Consider the following 17,397-nt stretch of genomic DNA (forward strand, 5'->3'; position numbering starts at 1 on the left):
TCTATTTCTTTAAGTCTGTAACTATGTGAGATGATGGATGTCCACTAAACATTGTGGTAATCATTTCATGATGTTGCTAAGTCAAATCATTATGCTGTACCCCTAAAGTTTATATAGCGCTGTGTGTCAATCATATCTCAATAAAACTGGAACAAAAAACAACGTATCACTATTGGCTCATCAACTGTAACAAATGTGCCACACCAGTGCACGAAGTTAATAATAGGGAAAACTGAGGCAGGGGAAGGAGTATACGAGCATTCTCTGTACTTTCTGCTCAATTATCCCGTAAACTTAAAACCGCTCTAATAAAAATCTATTTTATATATTTTTAATGGTTAAAAAAACATAGCTGTTGCATGATTTGCGGAACGGGTAGTAGAAGCAAAGTAATAGAGTAATAGGAGACAAAGGAGGGAAATGGTACTGCATTTCGTAGAATTAAACTCGTTGTGAAGCGAATGCAAACTGCTAATAATATCAGATATACAAATATATTCATGAAAATTGTAGATTATAAAATTAAATGCCCGTCTTAGTCATTGGTTACCACTATTTTGATGAATAGGTTATTAGTAGCGTATCTTTGTTCAAATTATTTGCATATGTTATGCAAATAAGTAGAACTACCCACAGAAGGCCTATGCTGTGTGATGCACGCCCCTGGCCCCTTGGATTGGCCCGTCAATCCACCTTATTTGCATGACGTGATTTAATAAATGAAGGCCCGCCCCCCCCGGTGCTTTCACCTCTCGCGAAGAGAAGCGTGAGTTGGGACTCTTCCCTGGTTACGTAAGCTCCGCCCTCCGGCAAAGAAACCCTTCCGCCCCGTCTTCTAGCTCCGTCTCCTTCGCCGAAAGCGCCGCGGACCTAGCATCGTTTCCTTCCACTTTCGGCGTCCCTACGTCTCTCCGTTCCCATCTCTCCACAAACGCACGACGCACGCTCCGCCTCTTTCTCCCCCTATTTGTCGTGCAAATTCTGCGCCCCAACCGCCCGGCCGACCGGCTCCGCATTCCCGCCCCCTCTACACGTCTCAACGGCCGACGCCGGGGGCCTTCCACTTCAGCCAACCGGCGTCCTAGCGCCTGTAAGTCCCTCCTCTTTATGCAAATAACCTATGTCAGCTTCGCACGCTCTGCTTTTTTTTAATAAGGATAGCCCTGGAAGTAAAGAGGGATAGGGTAGGAAGCGCCCCGCCCTTTATGCAAATTAAGGGGCGTGCCTAGGCGCGGAGGGAGGCGGCGCGGGGGGGCGCTCCCGGGGGTGGCGGTTGCCCGGATGGGCCGTTAGTCGGAGCCCAGCCGCGGAGTGAGCGAGGGAGACGGGAGGAGCCGAACCCGGCGCCATCCGCCGCCATCCGTCCCCGCCCCACCGCCATCCCACCCCGGGGAGCCCCTAGGCCCCGGTCCCGGACCCCCGCGCACCCGGCCAGGTGAGTCTGGGCGAGCCGAATGCTAACGCCCTTTTCCGGCGCGGGAGTAGCGGTGGCAGCGGCAGCGGCGGCGGTGGCGGGCCGGGGTGAGGAGAAGCTGCCATTAGCCGCCGCCATTTTGTCCTCCTGCTGCCGGGCCCTGCCTGCCCCTCCCCCTCCGATACTCCCACCCCGGGATCCGCACTTCCAGCCCTTCTCTGAGTCTATGACCTGCCCTTACCCACTCACCTTATGGTTTCATGGGGCGACCCCCTATTCTTGGGCCGTAACTCCCCCCCACCCCCGTTGCGCTCCTGGCCTTTCACCCGTATTTGTGGTCCCCTTCCCTGCCGCCGCTCTAGGGTGGGCCGCGCCTGACTGTCCTCTTCTCCTAGAGTCTCCCTTCCTCGCTAGTGGACGCCTCCCATCATCCAGCGCTAAGGTTCCCTCTTCTTGACGCCCCACTTCGCGTCGAGTCACTCCCACCCTGGAGCCCTGCTTTTATCCCGCATTTGTGCTTCCTACGTTCCTCAATTTCTTCTCTGCTTTTTTCATGTTTCCTCTTTCTTATCATCTTTTTTCTATCCCAACCCCGCCCTTTCTTCGGAGTCTCTTGACGTTGCTTCCTTACTTTGGTCTGCATTCTTTTCCTACCATTCCCGCTTATGTGTATTATTTCTTACCTGCTTTCGTATTCTCTTTTATTAGTTTTAGTTTTTTCACTATTTTTCTGTTTTTTTCTTCATAAATTTATTTTCAAAGACTGGTCTTCTTAAACACCTTAAAAGCGATCCTCATCTAACCTGTCTTAAAGTTCTTGATTTGGATTATCATCCTGGTCCTGTCTGGATGTCTCACCAACTCCCATCTCTTTTCTTTACACCATTCTCTATAAACGAATGCCTTGTCACCCAGGAACTGACCGATGTTGGAGAGTTTGGCCGGCTTGGGGAGCAAGGGGTATTAGGGAAAGAAATGACTGCTGATGGGTGTTTTTACTGGGGTTAGGAAAATGAAGCTGGTTCCGGCCTTGGCCCCATGGTTACATGGTATGTTTGAGGTGGGTCCATAATGCTTTGTTTTTCTCACATCTACATAGGGTAAATCAGAGCCCACCAGTATTTCATCTGCAGACAAAAATTTTTCCAGGAGCTGGGATGGGGGCAAGTGTAGGAAAAGACAGGCTATCCCAAATACTTGGTTCTATAGCTTGGGAGTATGTAGAGCCCCATTTGTTCCCTCAGGAATTCTCTGGCACCAGCCCCCAGTCTGGCTGAGCAAGCTCATAAAATCCTTAAACTCCGGCATACCTTCCTGCCAACCTCCCCGGATGGGAGTGAGGCGGCTGGGAATAGAACCTGGCGCACAGAAAGCTGGTATCTAATAAGTAGGGGATCTAAAGCTCTGTTCCTTACATGATGGAGCTGTATGCGTCTTTCTGGTTTTCTCTGGAGCTTGGACTTGCCCTTTTTTATTGTAGGTCTCTGAAATGATTTTGGTGGAGAGAGATGGTTACTTGTGGGCATAATGAAGAGGCTGCTACACTTTATATAGATCGGTACAAAGGGAAGAGTGTTTGTATTAGGAAGATACTGGATTTTTATTTGGGTTTCCTTAGCAAGAGGTGTCTGGGGGAAAGAGGGAACATGGCATTTGGGCTCCATGGGGAGCTAAGTAGATAATGGTTGCTTAAAGGGACTGGGGTGTTTGAATAGGCTGGAGGAAGAGACACTAGAAGGCCACATATCTGGGCCCCTGATGAGAATAAAAGGGAGCCTACGAGTCTAAGCTTCTGTTGAAGTCTCTAAGTGGAGCAGAGACTGAAACACTTGGTATCTGGCCCACAGGCTCCGGCACGTTTTGGGGGAGGTGCCTGCAGGACCCAACGTACTCAATGAGCTTCCAGCGCAATGTCCGATCGCTCGGGGCCGACTGCCAAGGGGAAGGATGGAAAAAAGTATTCCTCGCTCAACCTGTTTGATACATATAAGGGCAAGTCCTTAGAGATCCAGAAACCCGCTGGTGAGGGTCCTGCAATGATGTTCCTAATTATAGGAGGCTGGGCGTGAATGGGGCACATTATTTCAGAGTTCTTCGGAGGGAAACAACTATGGTACATACATCCAAAGGTTAGAGGAACGCTAGAGACTTTCTAATTTTATCTTGGGCCCCATGGGATGTTGCACTTTGGGTGAACACCAGTACCCTCCTACAAAGGCGTGTCTGTGGTTTCCCGTCTTTGGACACGTAAGAATTGGAGGCAAAGAAATGTGGACTTGGAGAAGTCTGGGGCCAGCTTGTTCCCTGCAGGCTCAAGATCAACCATCCCACATAGAAGTATTGAATGTAAAGCATCTCAGCCTTCCTTCCTGATAGAATTTCGGAGGTTGCCTAGGGCAAAGGGAGGGAAGGTTTCTAGGAAAAGTTTGGTTTCTAAGAGAAGATATTGAGGATGTCTAAATGGGACCTAGGGTAGGATGCTGTCAGATCTCCTATATAAAACATTTTTCACTCTCTCTCCACCTTTTCTCCAGTTGCCCCTCGCCATGGCCTGCAGAGTCTCGGGAAAGTTGCCATTGCTCGGCGTATGCCACCCCCAGCCAACCTTCCAAGCCTGAAAGCCGAGAACAAAGGCAATGACCCCAACGTCTCACTAGTGCCGAAAGACGGAACAGGATGGGCAAGCAAACAGGAGCAGTCCGACCCCAAGAGGTAGACAGAGACCTGGGGGACTTAGAGTTATGAGTATTTTAACTTTGAACTTGGGGATGAATGGGGGTTGGTCTAGCCTGGCCACATGAGAGTCAGAGACAAACAGGGAAGACCCTGTCCTGCCTATTGTAGGACTCCTGTTAGATGACTAATGAACGGTACCTTTAGCTTTCTGTCAGATGTAAAGAAAGCTTGAAGAATAGAGGACAGCCTATGCAGGGTGACGAGCTTATGGTATTTTGCCCTAATGCTTGTTAAAAGTAGGGAGTAGACCTGGGTTCAGTTCCTGTCCTCCACCAGTTGGAGAAGCAGGGGAGCCGGAGCCATCTCAGACTCTAACTTTCTCATCCTACCATCCCCTCAGTTCCGATGCCTCAACCGCTCAGCCGCCGGAATCGCAGCCACTGCCGGCTTCACAGACGCCTGCCTCCAACCAACCGAAACGACCCCCAGCAGCCCCCGAGGTATCTGAAGAACTGGATGTTATTTAAGGGGCAGGGGCAAGAATGGCTTGTAGCTTCTCATCCACGTCACCATTTATTATTTCTGCTTCCCCAGAACACTCCTTCGGTTCCAAGCGGGGTAAAGTCCTGGGCACAGGCCAGTGTCACCCATGGAGCACATGGAGATGGTGAGTGCAGGGCTGTTTGGGGAGTCTCTTTGGGCACCATAGTAGGCAGGAGTCCTGCACTGTACCTCCTCATTCCTCTTTGGCTAAATTTTGGATCTCATATTCAGTTTCATGGGACACAAATGAGCAAGTTTGTCTCAGAATTAACTGAAGGTGAGGAGGTTGTCCCAAAACTGACCTTGTTTCTTGGGAAGTGATCATGTAATATGTAGGGGGTGAGTTTGGAGGCAGAACTGGATCTGCTACCTGTCAGACCCTTTCACTTTTCATGGTGCGTTCTCAGTAAATGTACTTGTGTCTTCTACTTTTGCATCTCAACACCAACAGGTGGAAGGGCATCAAGCCTACTGTCACGATTCTCTCGAGAGGAATTTCCGACCCTGCAGGCGGCTGGCGACCAGGACAAGGCTGCCAAGGAAAGGGAGTCTGCCGAACAGTCGTCTGGGCCCGGACCAAGCCTCCGCCCCCAAAGTGAGTGGCCGCCATTAGTGAGTGAATGAGTGGTTACCTTTTGGCCAGGACATTATCTTATTCCATTTCAGAGTTAGCTGCTAGCTTATTCATCTTTCTCCCCATCATTTTCAGCTATGTTCACTCTCTGCCTTTTCCAAAATACAGATTCTACAACTTGGAGGGACGGAGGTGGGCGTGGCCCTGATGAGCTGGAGGGCCCGGACTCCAAACTTCATCACGGCCATGATCCCCGGGGTGGGCTGCAGCCTTCAGGCCCACCCCAGTTCCCTCCCTACCGCGGAATGATGCCGCCTTTCGTGAGTTTGGATATCTTGTTTTGGATTGGTTGTGCTGGAAGTTAGAGAGTTAGGAATTAGGGCTTAGTCTTCGGAGGGGACACATGGAAAGCAGGGGCCTGTGACATATAGTGAGGGTGGGAGGATAATAGGTTTAGGGAGCTGGTAAGCTATTTGATTGTCCCTCTGAGCAGCTGCTATTGGGCCCTTTTGCAGATGTATCCCCCATATCTCCCGTTCCCTCCGCCCTATGGACCCCAGGGGCCTTACCGATACCCCACTCCTGATGGGCCCGGGTGAGTAATCTAGGTCTGGGTTTGTGGTTGGGGACAGGGGAAGCCTATTGGGGAGGAGATGGTTTTCTAGCCAGGAGACTCAGTCTTGTATGTGATTATACAACATGCCGTTTTTTAATCTCTTCCCCCATTTGCTTTTTCATACACAGCCGTTTCCCCCGTGTGGCAGGCCCCCGAGGTTCAGGGCCGCCAATGCGCCTTGTAGAACCTGTGGGTCGGCCTTCCATTCTTAAAGAAGATAATCTTAAAGAGTTTGATCAGTTGGACCAGGAGAATGATGATGGTTGGGCAGGTGAGTGGATACTAAGGACCAAGTATTTTTGTTTGGTTTTGGTTTTGGTTTGGGGTTTTTTTGTTTGTTTTGGTTTGGTTTGGTTTTTGGCTGCACTGCACAGGTTATGAGATCTTAATTCCCCTACCAGGGATTGAACCCAGGCCCTCGGCAGTGAAAGTGTGGAGTCCTAACCACTGGACCGCCAGGGAATTCCCAAGTATTTTAGTTTTAAAAAACAAAATCTGATGAGGAAAAAACGGGTTATACAGGACTTCTCTGGTAGTCCAGTGGTTAAGACTTCACCTTCCAATGCAGGGGATGCAGGTTCGATCCCTGGTCGGGGAGCTAAGATCCCACATGCCTCGTGGCCAAAAACCAAAACATAAAACAGAAGCAGTATTGTAACAAATTCAATAAAGGCTTTAAAAATGGTCCACATCAAAAAAAAATCTTAAAAAAAAAAACGGGTTGTGTGGGAGAAAAGCAGACACTGAAAGGTAGGGGAGATAGGTGGAGGAAAGCCAAGTCCTGGTAGAGAACTAAGAGGAGTGAGAATGAGAGTCATGGTGGGGATCTGGATGTCAGTGGGAGGAGGGCAGTTGGCATTAGTAGTACATCCCATCACGTAGTTCCTGTGTTCTAGAAAATACGAGATTGGAGAGCAGAATGCTTGGGTTACCACTCTTCATTATTCTCCTCAGGGGCCCACGAGGAGGTCGACTACACTGAGAAGCTCAAGTTCAGCGATGAGGAAGACGGGCGAGACTCCGATGAGGAGGGAGCTGAGGGCCAGTGAGTTCGGGCCCTCTGGGGAGAGGAGGGGGCTCCGTTTCTCTCATGGTAATACACTCTTAAAGGAGTTGGGTTGCAGCTGATTTTAATTCCACTGTTGATCTGCCCACAGCAAGGAGTCCCAGTCAGCTGCTGGTGAGGAACGGCCCCCTGAAGCAGATGACAAAAAGGGCAACTCCCCCGGCAGCGAACCACCCCCTCCCAAGACGGCCTGGGCAGAGACCTCTCGGCCTCCAGAGACAGAGCCGGGGCCTCCTGCCCCAAAGCCTCCCCCACCCCCACCTCACCGGGGCCCCACCGGGAACTGGGGCCCCCCTGGGGACTACCCAGTGAGTGTCTACAATGAGGGGTTGAGAGGGTCAGTTGTGGGAGATTAGTTTCAGCTGAGTAATTGAAGCAGTAGTAATAAGAGGAAGCTGGAGGGAGGACCGAAAATGGGCTGCAGGAAGCATAGAGCTGTGGAGCATCTCGAAAGGTCTGGAACATCGTTGGTGTTAGGCGGGTCTGGGTGAAAAGAGAAACTGGGATGCCAGTTAGGAAAAACAAGGAGACCTGGGTGTTCGGGTCTCTGAAAGAGAGGAAACAAGACTAGGATGATGAGTTTGTCCCTACCCTGAGAGGCCATCAACCCCAAGGCCTGGTCTTTGCACCTGCAGCTAGAGACAGTTGATCAGTCTGTGAAAGAGATCGTAAGAAACATAATGACTGATAACCTCTGGCCCTGCTGGGTCTGCCCACTGACAGGATCGCGGGGGCCCTCCCTGCAAGCCCCCAGCACCCGAAGATGAGGATGAGGCTTGGCGGCAGCGGCGAAAGCAGTCTTCGTCTGAAATCTCCCTGGCTGTGGAGCGAGCCCGGCGACGGCGAGAGGAGGAGGAACGGCGCATGCAGGAGGAACGCAGGGCAGCCTGTGCCGAGAAACTCAAGCGACTCGATGAGAAGTTTGGGGCACCTGACAAGCGGCTCAAATCGGAGCCTCTTGTACCACCTGCTGCCCCTCCTGCCCCTGTTCCACCACCTGCGGCCCCCAAAGAACTCCCCACACCTTCAGCTCCTCCACCGGCACCAGTCCCGACACCTGAAAAAGAACCGGAAGAGCCGGCACAGGCCCCTCCTGCCCAGTCCACCCCCACTCCAGGTGTGGCTCCAGCTCCCACCGTGGTGAGTGGTGGTGGCAGCACCAATAGCACCAGCAGTGGCAGCTTCGAAGCCAGCCCAGGTATGGAGATGGTGATGGGTACTACCAGGTGCCAGATCTCTTTTCTGCTTGGGGTTGAGGGTGAAAGTGGTAAGGATGTGAGTAAAGGAAATAGAGGCAGTTGTTTCGGTTTATTGGACTATCAGTGGTAGGGGCGAAAAGGGTCTTTTTGCTTGTATGGACATCCGAGGGGGAAAGGTTTTGTTGCTTGAATTCCTGAATAAGTAGTGACCTAAAACCACTTCCCGTAGGCCTAGAGTGGAGCAAGGCTGAAGAAGTGTCGGTTACTTTTGATGATCTCATGGGAAGTTAATGCCACCACTGTTGGCTTTTGAGAGACCATGAAGTGTTTTCATGGGTTTTAAATGGGATGGTCTTAACCTTAGTGGGGGAGCTAGAGGTGAGAGCTGAAATTATGGGGGTGTTCATGGAATATCTGTTGTGGGACTAGACCACTTTGATGAGTGTCTTTTCTTTAATGCAGTGGAACCTCAACTGCCCTCAAAAGAGGGTCCTGAACCACCAGAAGAGGTTCCTTCTCCTGCCACGCCCCCAGCCCCAAAGGTGGAGCCCAAGGGTGATGGGGTTGGTCCTACCCGGCAGCCCCCCAGCCAAGGCTTGGGCTACCCCAAGTATCAGAAATCATTGCCTCCTCGTTTCCAGCGGCAGCAGCAGGTGAAACTAAGTTACTTCCCCTCTTAAGGGCTGCTTTTCTTGGTTTCAACATTTATCCTATCCATGAGTTACTTTCTGGGTCCCTCTACCAGTTATCTTTCCTTTGTGTCATCCTAGTTTTCCATCTAGTCCAGGTATTTGTCCCATTTGCGGGTTTTTGTTTTTTGTTTTGTTAGTTCGTTTTTTTGTTTGGGGCCTTTGATGCCTCTCTCATCCCCTTTTGTCCTTCCCCAGGAGCAGCTCTTGAAGCAGCAACAACAGCAGTGGCAGCAGCATCAACAGGGCTCCGCCCCACCTGCCCCAGTGCCCCCATCACCACCACAGCCTGTGACCATGGGGGCTGTGCCAGCTCCACAGGCTCCGCCACCACCCCCCAAGGCCCTGTACCCAGGTGCTCTGGGCCGGCCCCCACCCATGCCCCCTATGAACTTCGATCCCCGCTGGATGATGATTCCTCCTTATGTGGACCCCCGGCTCCTTCAGGGCCGGCCCCCTCTGGACTTCTATCCTCCTGGTGTGCATCCCTCTGGTAAGGGGCCATAGAAGAAGTAGGGGGTGGTGGACCCCTTAGTCCTGGGAAGTGGCTATCAGCATCTTGCTACGGGGATGAAGGGCCACCCAATTAAGAGGGGAGCCTAGCACTGCTGAGATACCTCTTTGTTGCAAAAATGTAACAGTGGTCCTCCTTTAACTGGGATTTACCTGGGTGGGGGGATTAACTGGATTCATCTGTAGGGAAGCTTAGTGGATAACTGTGTTTCAGGAGCGTGGGCAAGGCCCAGGAGATAGAGGTGCCGACATTGACTGGGCTGACATGGAAGATTAACTGGGGAGATGCTTTTTGGGCTGGAGGGCTTGTAACATAAAAAAGGGTGGTTTTTCTCATACTGTTTGGTTTCCTCAGGCCTAGTTCCCCGGGAGCGCTCAGACAGTGGAGGCTCAAGCTCAGAGCCATTTGAGCGCCATGCACCCCCCCTCTTACGGGATCGTGGCACCCCACCAGTGGATCCAAAGTTGGCCTGGGTAGGAGATGTCTTCACCACCACACCTGCTGACCCCCGCCCACTTACCTCACCACTGCGCCAGGCTGCTGACGAGGATGAGAAGGGGATGAGGTGAGTCTGAGTAGAGAAATGGGTGGGTTTCCAGTGAAAATATTTAGGCTAGGAGAAAAGGTACTTTGGGTTATCGGTGAAGTGATAGGAGTAAACGTGAAAGGAGTGTCTGGGTCGTAATAAAGTGTTCTCTTTCCCCATCTAGTTCGTTTTCCTTGTCTTAAGATACTTAATTTCCATTCTTTTCTGTCTCCCTCTTCAGGAGCGAGACCCCTCCAGTACCTCCCCCACCACCCTATCTGGCCAGTTATCCAGGCTTTCCTGAGAATGGAGCCCCTGGGCCCCCAATCCCTCGCTTCCCTCTGGAGGAGCCAGCTCCCCCAGGGCCCCGTCCACTCCCCTGGCCCCCAGGCAATGATGAGGCAGCCAAGATACAAGCTCCACCACCTAAAAAGGAAACCCCCAAGGAGGAGACTCCACAGCTGACCGGGCCAGAAGCTGGTCGAAAGCCTACCCGTGGAATCGGAGGCCAAGGCCCCCCGCCACCTCGCAGAGAGAGCCGCACTGAGACCCGCTGGGGCCCTCGTCCAGGCAGCAGTCGTCGTGGAATCCCTCCAGAGGAGCCAGGGGCCCCTCCCCGCCGCGCTGGGCCTATCAAGAAACCCCCGCCGCCTGCAAAAGTCGAAGATCTGCCCCCTAAGCCCCTCGAACAGGGGGATGAAACCCCCAAGGTTCCAAAGCCAGACCCGTTGAAGACGGCAAAGGGGAAGATAGGTGGCCCCAAGGAGACCCCACCCAGTGGGACTCTTTCCCCTGCCCCAAGGCTTCGGAGGGACTATTCCTATGAGAGAGTGGGTCCTACCTCTTGCCGGGGTCGGGGCCGAGGGGAGTATTTTGCCAGAGGGAGGGGTTTTCGGGGCACCTATGGGGGACGGGGGCGGGGAGCCCGAAGCCGAGAGTTCCGTAGTTACCGGGAATTCCGAGGAGATGATGGGCGTGGAGGTGGGGCAGGGGGACCAAACCATCCTCCTGCTCCCCGAGGCCGCACTGCCAGTGAGACACGGAGTGAGGGTTCAGAGTATGAAGAAATCCCCAAGCGGCGCCGGCAGCGGGGTTCAGAGACAGGCAGCGAGACCCATGAGAGTGATCTGGCCCCCTCAGACAAGGAGGCCCCGACACCCAAGGAAGGAGTACTTACACAGGTTCCTCTTGCTCCCCCACCATCAGGAGCACCCCCTTCACCAGCCCCAGCCCGCTTTTCCACTGCCCGAGGTGGACGAGTCTTCACTCCCAGAGGGGTGCCATCACGCCGGGGTCGAGGGGGAGGGCGGCCCCCTCCCCCCATTTGCCCAGGCTGGAGCCCCCCAACCAAGTCTCTGGCTCCAAAGAAGCCTCCAACAGGTCCTTTGCCTCCAAGTAAGGAGCCTTTGAAAGAAAAGCTGATCCCAGGGCCCCTGTCCCCCATGGCCCGAGGAGGCAGCAGTGGAGGCAGCAACGTAGGCATGGGTGTGGAAGATGGAGAGCGGCCCAGAAGGAGGCGACATGGGAGGGCTCAGCAGCAGGACAAACCGCCTCGTTTCCGGAGACTGAAACAGGAACGGGAGAACGCTGCCAGGGGGGCCGAGGGCAAGTCCTCTTCCCTTGCCCTTCCAGTCTCCACTCCTGGACCGGAGGAAGCCCTCACAACGGTAGCAGTGCCCCCACCACCTCGCCGGGCAGCTGCTAAGTCTCCCGATCTGTCAAACCAGAACTCAGACCAAGCCAATGAGGAATGGGAGACGGCCTCAGAGAGCAGTGACTTTGCCAGTGAGCGCCGGGGGGACAAGGAGGCTCCGCCAGCAGCACTGCTAACCCCCAAAGCTGTGGGGACTCCCGGGGGCAGTGGAGGTGGAGCTGGACCAGGCATTTCAGCCATGTCCCGTGGAGAGCTGAGCCAGAGAGCGAAAGATTTGAGCAAGCGGAGCTTCTCGAGTCAGCGGCCAGGCATGGAAAGGCAGAACCGGCGCCCAGGCCCGAGCAGCAAGTCTGGCAGTGGTGGTGGCAGCAGTGGAGGAGGTGGCGGGGGTCCTGGAGGGAGGACTGGCCCAGGGCGAGGGGACAAGAGGAGCTGGCCCTCTCCCAAGAACCGAAGGTGGGTACAGGCAGGTGATTAAGTTTATTCTTAGGGTTAAAAAGTTGGGGGAGGGGAGAAAACCTGGGGGAAAGGTGTGGCTGTGTGCTGTGGAGTGTGAGATCGGAGGGCGCAGCGTAAGCTCTTAGGCGCGCTAGGTTATCCGTGTTTAGGTAAAGTAGCTGGAAAGCAGTTAACAGCGTTGGGAACACTCATATTCCTTGCTTTTCCCTCGATAGACCTTTACAAGTAGAATTCCTTGGAAGTGCTCAGAAATGGGGAATTCTCTGGCAGTCCAGTGGTTAGGACTCGGCGCTTTCACTCCTGGAGCCTGGGTTCGATCCCTGGCTGGGGAGCCGAGAATCCCACGAGCCGCATGGTGTGTGGGGGTGGGGGTGGGGGGGAAGTGCTCAGAAACGCCTGGATTTTAGCCCAGAGGACTGGTTGAAGGTGGAGAGGTAGAGGAGATTTGACTTGTAGGGAAGATATAACAATTCTGTGCATAGTGGAACGGATGCTCTGTTTTCTTCAGCCGTCCTCCAGAGGAGCGTCCCCCAGGGCTCCCTCTGCCTCCCCCACCCCCCAGCAGTTCTGCTGTCTTCCGCCTGGACCAAGTTATCCACAGCAACCCTGCTGGCATCCAACAGGCTCTGGCCCAGCTCAGCAGCCGCCAAGGAAGTGCAGCTGCACCAGGGGGGCACCCAAGGCCCAAGCCTGGGCCTCCCCAAACCCCCCAAGGCCCCTCCCCTCAGCCCCCAACCCGGTATGACCCTCAGAGGGCCAACAACAATGACGTCAATTCGGGTAAGCTGGAGGGGCTGAGGGTGCAAATGTCTCCATCCCCAGAGAAGGCCAGGTGCTGAAGGGGGAAGAATCTGGCCTGGGAGCCCTGATGCTGGGTGTCTGCACTGAGGGTGGAAGGGTTGGGAGGTGGAGTACAGAGGGAAAAGCTCGGTTCAGTGATAGAGCAAGACGTGCTGACGGATTTCCCCTTTTCCCCAGACCCCCACTTGGAGGAGCCAGGGCCGATGGTCAGGGGGGTGGGCGGGACTCCCCGGGACTCTGCCGGGGTTAATCCCTTCCCCCCCAAACGGCGAGAGCGGCCTCCCAGAAAACCGGAGCTGCTGCAGGAGGTGAGGGATGGGGCTTGAGGTGATGTTTCACAGCTCTCACTTTCAAAGGTTTTCACTTATGTTTTCTTCACTCTTTTTCCTATTTTTGTCATTGTGTTTTTCACCCCAAATTCTCAGTGTTAGTTGTTTATCTCCCACGTCTCCCTTTTTCCCCACAAGTGGGGCACTCTGTCTCAGGTGCTTACATTCCCCAGTTCCCACCTCATTCATGTTTTGCTTCTGGCCTCTCTCACCTTTAGGAATCTTTGCCACCTTCTCATAGCTCTGGATTCTTGGGCCCCAAACCTGAGGGCCCAGGCCCTCAGGGAGAGTCCAGAGATGCAGGAACAGAGGCCCTGACCCCTCACCTCTGGAATCGTATACATACTGGTGAGTTGAGCTGAGCAGGAGGGACTGGGTTAGAGGGCTTAGAGAGCGAGGCGGGCCACAGAGCCATCTTCTCTCACTCCTGTTGTGTTGGTGCTCCTCCCAGCCACTAGCCGGAAGAGTTACCAGCCTGGCTCCATGGAGCCTTGGATGGAACCCCTGAGTCCTTTTGAGGATGTGGCTGGCACGGAGGTAAGTGAGGGTGGGAAGGAGTGTCTGAGCTGGGATTTTACTGAGCAGTGGTCATACTTCCCCACCTATTCTGGGATGAGTGTGGGGCTGTTGCATCACGTAGCTGCCTACTTTCTGTAGTTTGTTTGTGTGTGTACCACAGTCAGGTATCGGGGTGCCTTCTACTCTGACCTAACTCCTTCTCCACTCCTCTCAGATGAGTCAGTCTGACAGTGGGGTGGACCTGAGTGGGGATTCTCAGGTGTCATCAGGTCCCTGCAGCCAGCGAAGTTCCCCTGATGGAGGACTCAAGGGGGCAGCAGAGGGGCCCCCCAAGCGGTCTGGAGGCCCCTCCCCCCTGAATGCTGTTCCTGGTGAGGGTCCACCTGGCTCTGAACCCTCTGAACCTCCTAGGAGACGGCCACCTGCCCCCCACGATGGGGACAGAAAGGTAAATGACCAAGAAAGGATAAGAATGTTTCTGGGACTTTGACTTTGGCCTTACCTTTGTCTGCCCTTTCCTCTGCCTGTGTGTGCTGATTGGGGCTTCCTTTTCCTTCCCCCAACCCTACTTCACTGTGTTGCCCTACCTAGGAGCTGCCCCGGGAGCAGCCTCTGCCCCCTGGGCCCATTGGCACAGAACGATTGCAGCGTACAGACCGAGGCCCAGAGCCTGGCTCCCTCCGGCCATCCCATCGACCTGGTCCTCCGGTCCAGTTTGGTACCAATGACAAGGTCTGTGTAGGCTAGATTTGGGTGTCTTGGGTGGGGTGGACTAGAAGTGGGATGTGGAGGACACATGTCTGAATCATGGGACAATCTCTCCTGCCTCACGATCACAGGACTCGGACTTGTGCCTAGTGGTGGGAGACAGTTTAAAAGCAGAGAAGGAGCTAATGGTATCAGTCACTGAGGTAAGTGGGAGAGAGGTTTTGGGGAAAGGCCTTAGACTTCTGGAAAAGGGGTCTGGGAGTGACTTGGGCATCCAGGTTGCCCGGATAGCTCCCTTGACAAGTCTTCTTCTTCCCAGGCCATTCCCCTAGCCCGAGACTGGGAGCTGCTCCCCAGTGCTTCTGCCTCAGCTGAGCCACAATCCAAGAACCTGGGTTCTGGGCACTGTGGCCCAGAGACCAGCTCCTCAGGCCAACGCTTGTACCCTGAGGTCTTCTATGGCAGCCCTGGGCCTCCCAGTTCTCAGGTAGGTCCTACTTCCTATCCCAAGACCCCTTTCTGCCTGTAGTCTCCTAATATCAAACCTTTCCAATTTGTAGTTTTTAACACTTTTTTTTTTTTTTTTTTCTTTGTCATTTCATTTTTCTCCCTGCTTTTGCTGTAGTGGGTGGGGTGGGTGAGCTTTTCTGGACCAGGAAAACTGGAGCTATTCCATACTTGCTCTCCTGCAGGTTTCAGGGGGAGCCATAGACTCTCAGCTACATCCCAACAATGGAGGTTTCCGCCCTGGGACACCCTCATTGCACCCTTACAGGTAAGACTAGATCTCTGTGGATCTCAGAAGGAAATGGAACTGTGTTTCAGGGGAAGAGGGAAGGGGAAAACATTTCTAGGGTACCCGGCGGCTAGTGGACCTAACAGTACTGTTCAGACTAAAGGAGTAAATGACTCTGGCTTCCTGATGCCTTTCCTCCCCCTTGCCCCAATTTCTTTTCAGATCACAGCCCCTGTACCTCCCCCCAGGCCCAGCCCCACCCTCAGCACTGCTCTCGGGGGTAGCTGTCAAGGGCCAGTTTCTGGATTTCTCCACACTGCAAGCAACAGAGCTGGGGAAGCTGCCAGCTGGAGGAGTTCTCTACCCTCCACCTTCCTTCCTCTACTCTCCAGCTTTCTGCCCTAGCCCTTTGCCAGACCCACCCTTGCTTCAGGTAAGAAGAGGTGGGGGTGTGCTGGGCTTAGGGAGTTAGGGGTGGGGTGAAGAATGCTTTTGGGGGAGTTGACTTATTTCTCCCTGTTCCCCAACAGGTGCGACAGGATCTGCCATCCCCTTCAGATTTTTATTCTCCCCCTCTGCAACCTGGTGGCCAAAGTGGCTTCCTCCCCTCAGGGGCCCCTGCCCAGCAGGTACCTTTTATCTTCCCAGTTCCCCTTTGTTCTGTTCTCCTCCAACTTCTAGCTTTTTTTGTTACTTGTTTGGACTCTCTCCCTGGTTTTCTGACATTCCTCCCTGCCCCAGCACACACTCCCATGTTTCTTGTTACAGATGCTTCTACCCATGGTGGACTCTCAGCTGCCTGTGGTGAACTTCGGCTCCCTGCCACCAGCGCCGCCTCCTGCCCCACCCCCCCTTTCTCTGTTACCTGTGGGCCCTGCTCTGCAGCCCCCCAGCCTGGCTGTGCGGCCCCCACCTGCTCCTGCTACTCGGGTGCTGCCTTCACCTGCCAGGCCCTTCGGCCCTAGCTTGGGGCGAGCAGAGGTAAGGTACAGGAACTGAAGTGCTAGGGAACCCCAAGAGTTAGGGGTAAGGATTTAGCATCTCGAGATAAAAGGGTTGAGAGGCAGGATGCTCATGAATTTTTTGTCCTTCAGCTGCACCCAGTAGAACTAAAGCAGTTCCACGATTATCGGAAACTGAACAGCAACCTTGGGGGACCTGGGTCATCACGTACTCCTCCAGCTGGAAGGCAAGAGAAGGGAATGGGGATGCAGACTGCCTATCCATCCCCAAGGACTGACTTTCTTTGGGGACCAGGGGCGGGTCTTAAGGTTGCCTCAAATGCCATTTCTCCTTTAGGTCTTTCTCTGGCCTCAACTCCCGTCTCAAGGCCCCACCTTCCACCTACAGCGGAGTCTTCCGCACCCAGCGCGTCGACCTCTACCAGCAGGTGAAGGAGAAACCCCTGTGGTCTCAAGTCTTAATTTAAAAGTCACCACCTGAGTTCCTGTCCTTTCATCCCTGATCTCCCTGTTTGACTTAACTCTTCCACATGTACCGGTCCCCCAGGCCTCCCCACCAGATGCCCTGCGCTGGACGCCGAAGCCTTGGGAGCGGACGGGGCCACCTTCTCGAGAAGGGCCGTCCCGAAGGGCAGAGGAGCCTGGGTCCCGAGGGGACAAGGAGCCTGGATTGCCCCCACCCCGCTGAGGGAGTGCCCTTTGCCCCCCACCCCCCCGGGGCGTGTATATAGATTATAAATATATAAGGGGGAAAGGGGCGGGTGGGGAGGGGTTGTGGGGCTGGGGCCTCGCTTCCCCTCCTCCCCCCTCCCCTGGTCCCCTATCCCTGGGGCCGTTTGTTAAAAAAGAATAATAAAAGGATTAAAAAAATATTTCCAAAATGATTTTGGGGATGGGTCAGTTGTTTGCAATGTCCTGTGTCATAGTTCAGTGCCAAGTGATCTGTAGAGTGGTTTTAGTCAGGGAACTATTTGCCATTTACCTCAGTGATGTAACAAAATACCTCAGAACAAACTTTGGTTGTATCTTAAAATTCTGTGGGCCAGGAATTAGAGCTGGGCTCCCCTGGGCAAATCTTGTGCCAGTGCGTGAGGTTGGTCGGTAACCAGTCAGCCAGCACCTGACAGCTCCTTGGTCCTAGAGGGCTTCTGCTCACATGTCTGGGGCCATGTTGGGACACCTGGAAGGCAGAACTCCATTGGGTTGTCAACCACTGTCTCTGCATGGCTTCTCTGGCAAGATATCCTGAGTCATAAGGCCTTTCAATGTCCCTGAGTCAGTGTCCCAAGAGGTCTGGGCAGAAGCTGCAAAGCTTACAACCTGTTCTTAGGTTTCTGCCACGTTCTATTTGCCCAGCACGAACTAGCTAAAAAGGGGAAGGGACAGCAACTGCATCTCAAAAGGAGCAGCAG

At 53.9% G+C, this 17,397-nt stretch overlaps 1 protein-coding gene and 1 non-coding gene across 4 annotated transcripts; both read left to right on the plus strand.

The window, feature by feature from the left end:
- Positions 1-1,231: 1,231 nt before the first annotated feature.
- On the plus strand, positions 1,232-16,869 carry PRRC2A (proline rich coiled-coil 2A). 3 transcript variants are annotated; one of them, XM_059938331.1, is made up of 31 exons: positions 1,232-1,435; positions 3,262-3,436; positions 3,949-4,126; positions 4,491-4,590; positions 4,685-4,757; positions 5,085-5,228; positions 5,376-5,527; positions 5,723-5,802; positions 5,952-6,094; positions 6,778-6,868; positions 6,981-7,197; positions 7,613-8,087; positions 8,551-8,741; positions 8,976-9,270; positions 9,646-9,856; positions 10,059-11,927; positions 12,439-12,710; positions 12,909-13,039; positions 13,279-13,408; positions 13,512-13,597; positions 13,794-14,027; positions 14,171-14,311; positions 14,419-14,490; positions 14,607-14,774; positions 14,980-15,062; positions 15,246-15,456; positions 15,554-15,652; positions 15,792-16,004; positions 16,118-16,212; positions 16,323-16,413; positions 16,533-16,869. In XM_059938331.1, the coding sequence occupies exons 2-31, from the start codon at positions 3,325-3,327 to the stop codon at positions 16,671-16,673; spliced, it is 6,498 nt and encodes a 2,165-aa protein (XP_059794314.1). In that variant the 5' UTR covers positions 1,232-1,435; positions 3,262-3,324; the 3' UTR covers positions 16,674-16,869. The 3 variants fall into 3 exon arrangements, with proteins under 3 accessions (XP_059794314.1, XP_059794315.1, XP_059794316.1); XM_059938332.1 differs by lacking the exons at positions 1,232-1,435; positions 3,262-3,436 and adding an exon at positions 3,510-3,543; XM_059938333.1 differs by lacking the exons at positions 1,232-1,435; positions 3,262-3,436; positions 3,949-4,126; ... (2 more) ...; positions 5,085-5,228; positions 5,723-5,802 and having other exon boundaries at positions 5,437-5,527.
- Positions 3,619-3,749, plus strand: LOC132375496 (small nucleolar RNA SNORA38). Its single transcript, XR_009506044.1, has one exon. It is a non-coding gene; the product is annotated as a small nucleolar RNA SNORA38 (small nucleolar RNA).
- Positions 16,870-17,397: the final 528 nt, after the last annotated feature.

The sequence above is a fragment of the Balaenoptera ricei genome, chromosome 11 (genome assembly GCF_028023285.1).
Source record: "Balaenoptera ricei isolate mBalRic1 chromosome 11, mBalRic1.hap2, whole genome shotgun sequence".
In the NCBI taxonomy this organism is placed as follows: domain Eukaryota; kingdom Metazoa; phylum Chordata; class Mammalia; order Artiodactyla; family Balaenopteridae; genus Balaenoptera; species Balaenoptera ricei.

Bases quoted from the DNA above. Each gene is read 5' to 3' on its own strand.
- PRRC2A (XM_059938331.1), top strand. From the start codon at position 3,325: ATGTCCGATCGCTCGGGGCCGACTGCCAAGGGGAAGGATGGAAAAAAG. The intron at 14,028-14,170 runs GTAAATGACCAA...TGCCCTACCTAG, and splicing joins CCCACGATGGGGACAGAAAG to GAGCTGCCCCGGGAGCAGCC. The intron at 15,653-15,791 runs GTACCTTTTATC...TTCTTGTTACAG, and splicing joins CAGGGGCCCCTGCCCAGCAG to ATGCTTCTACCCATGGTGGA.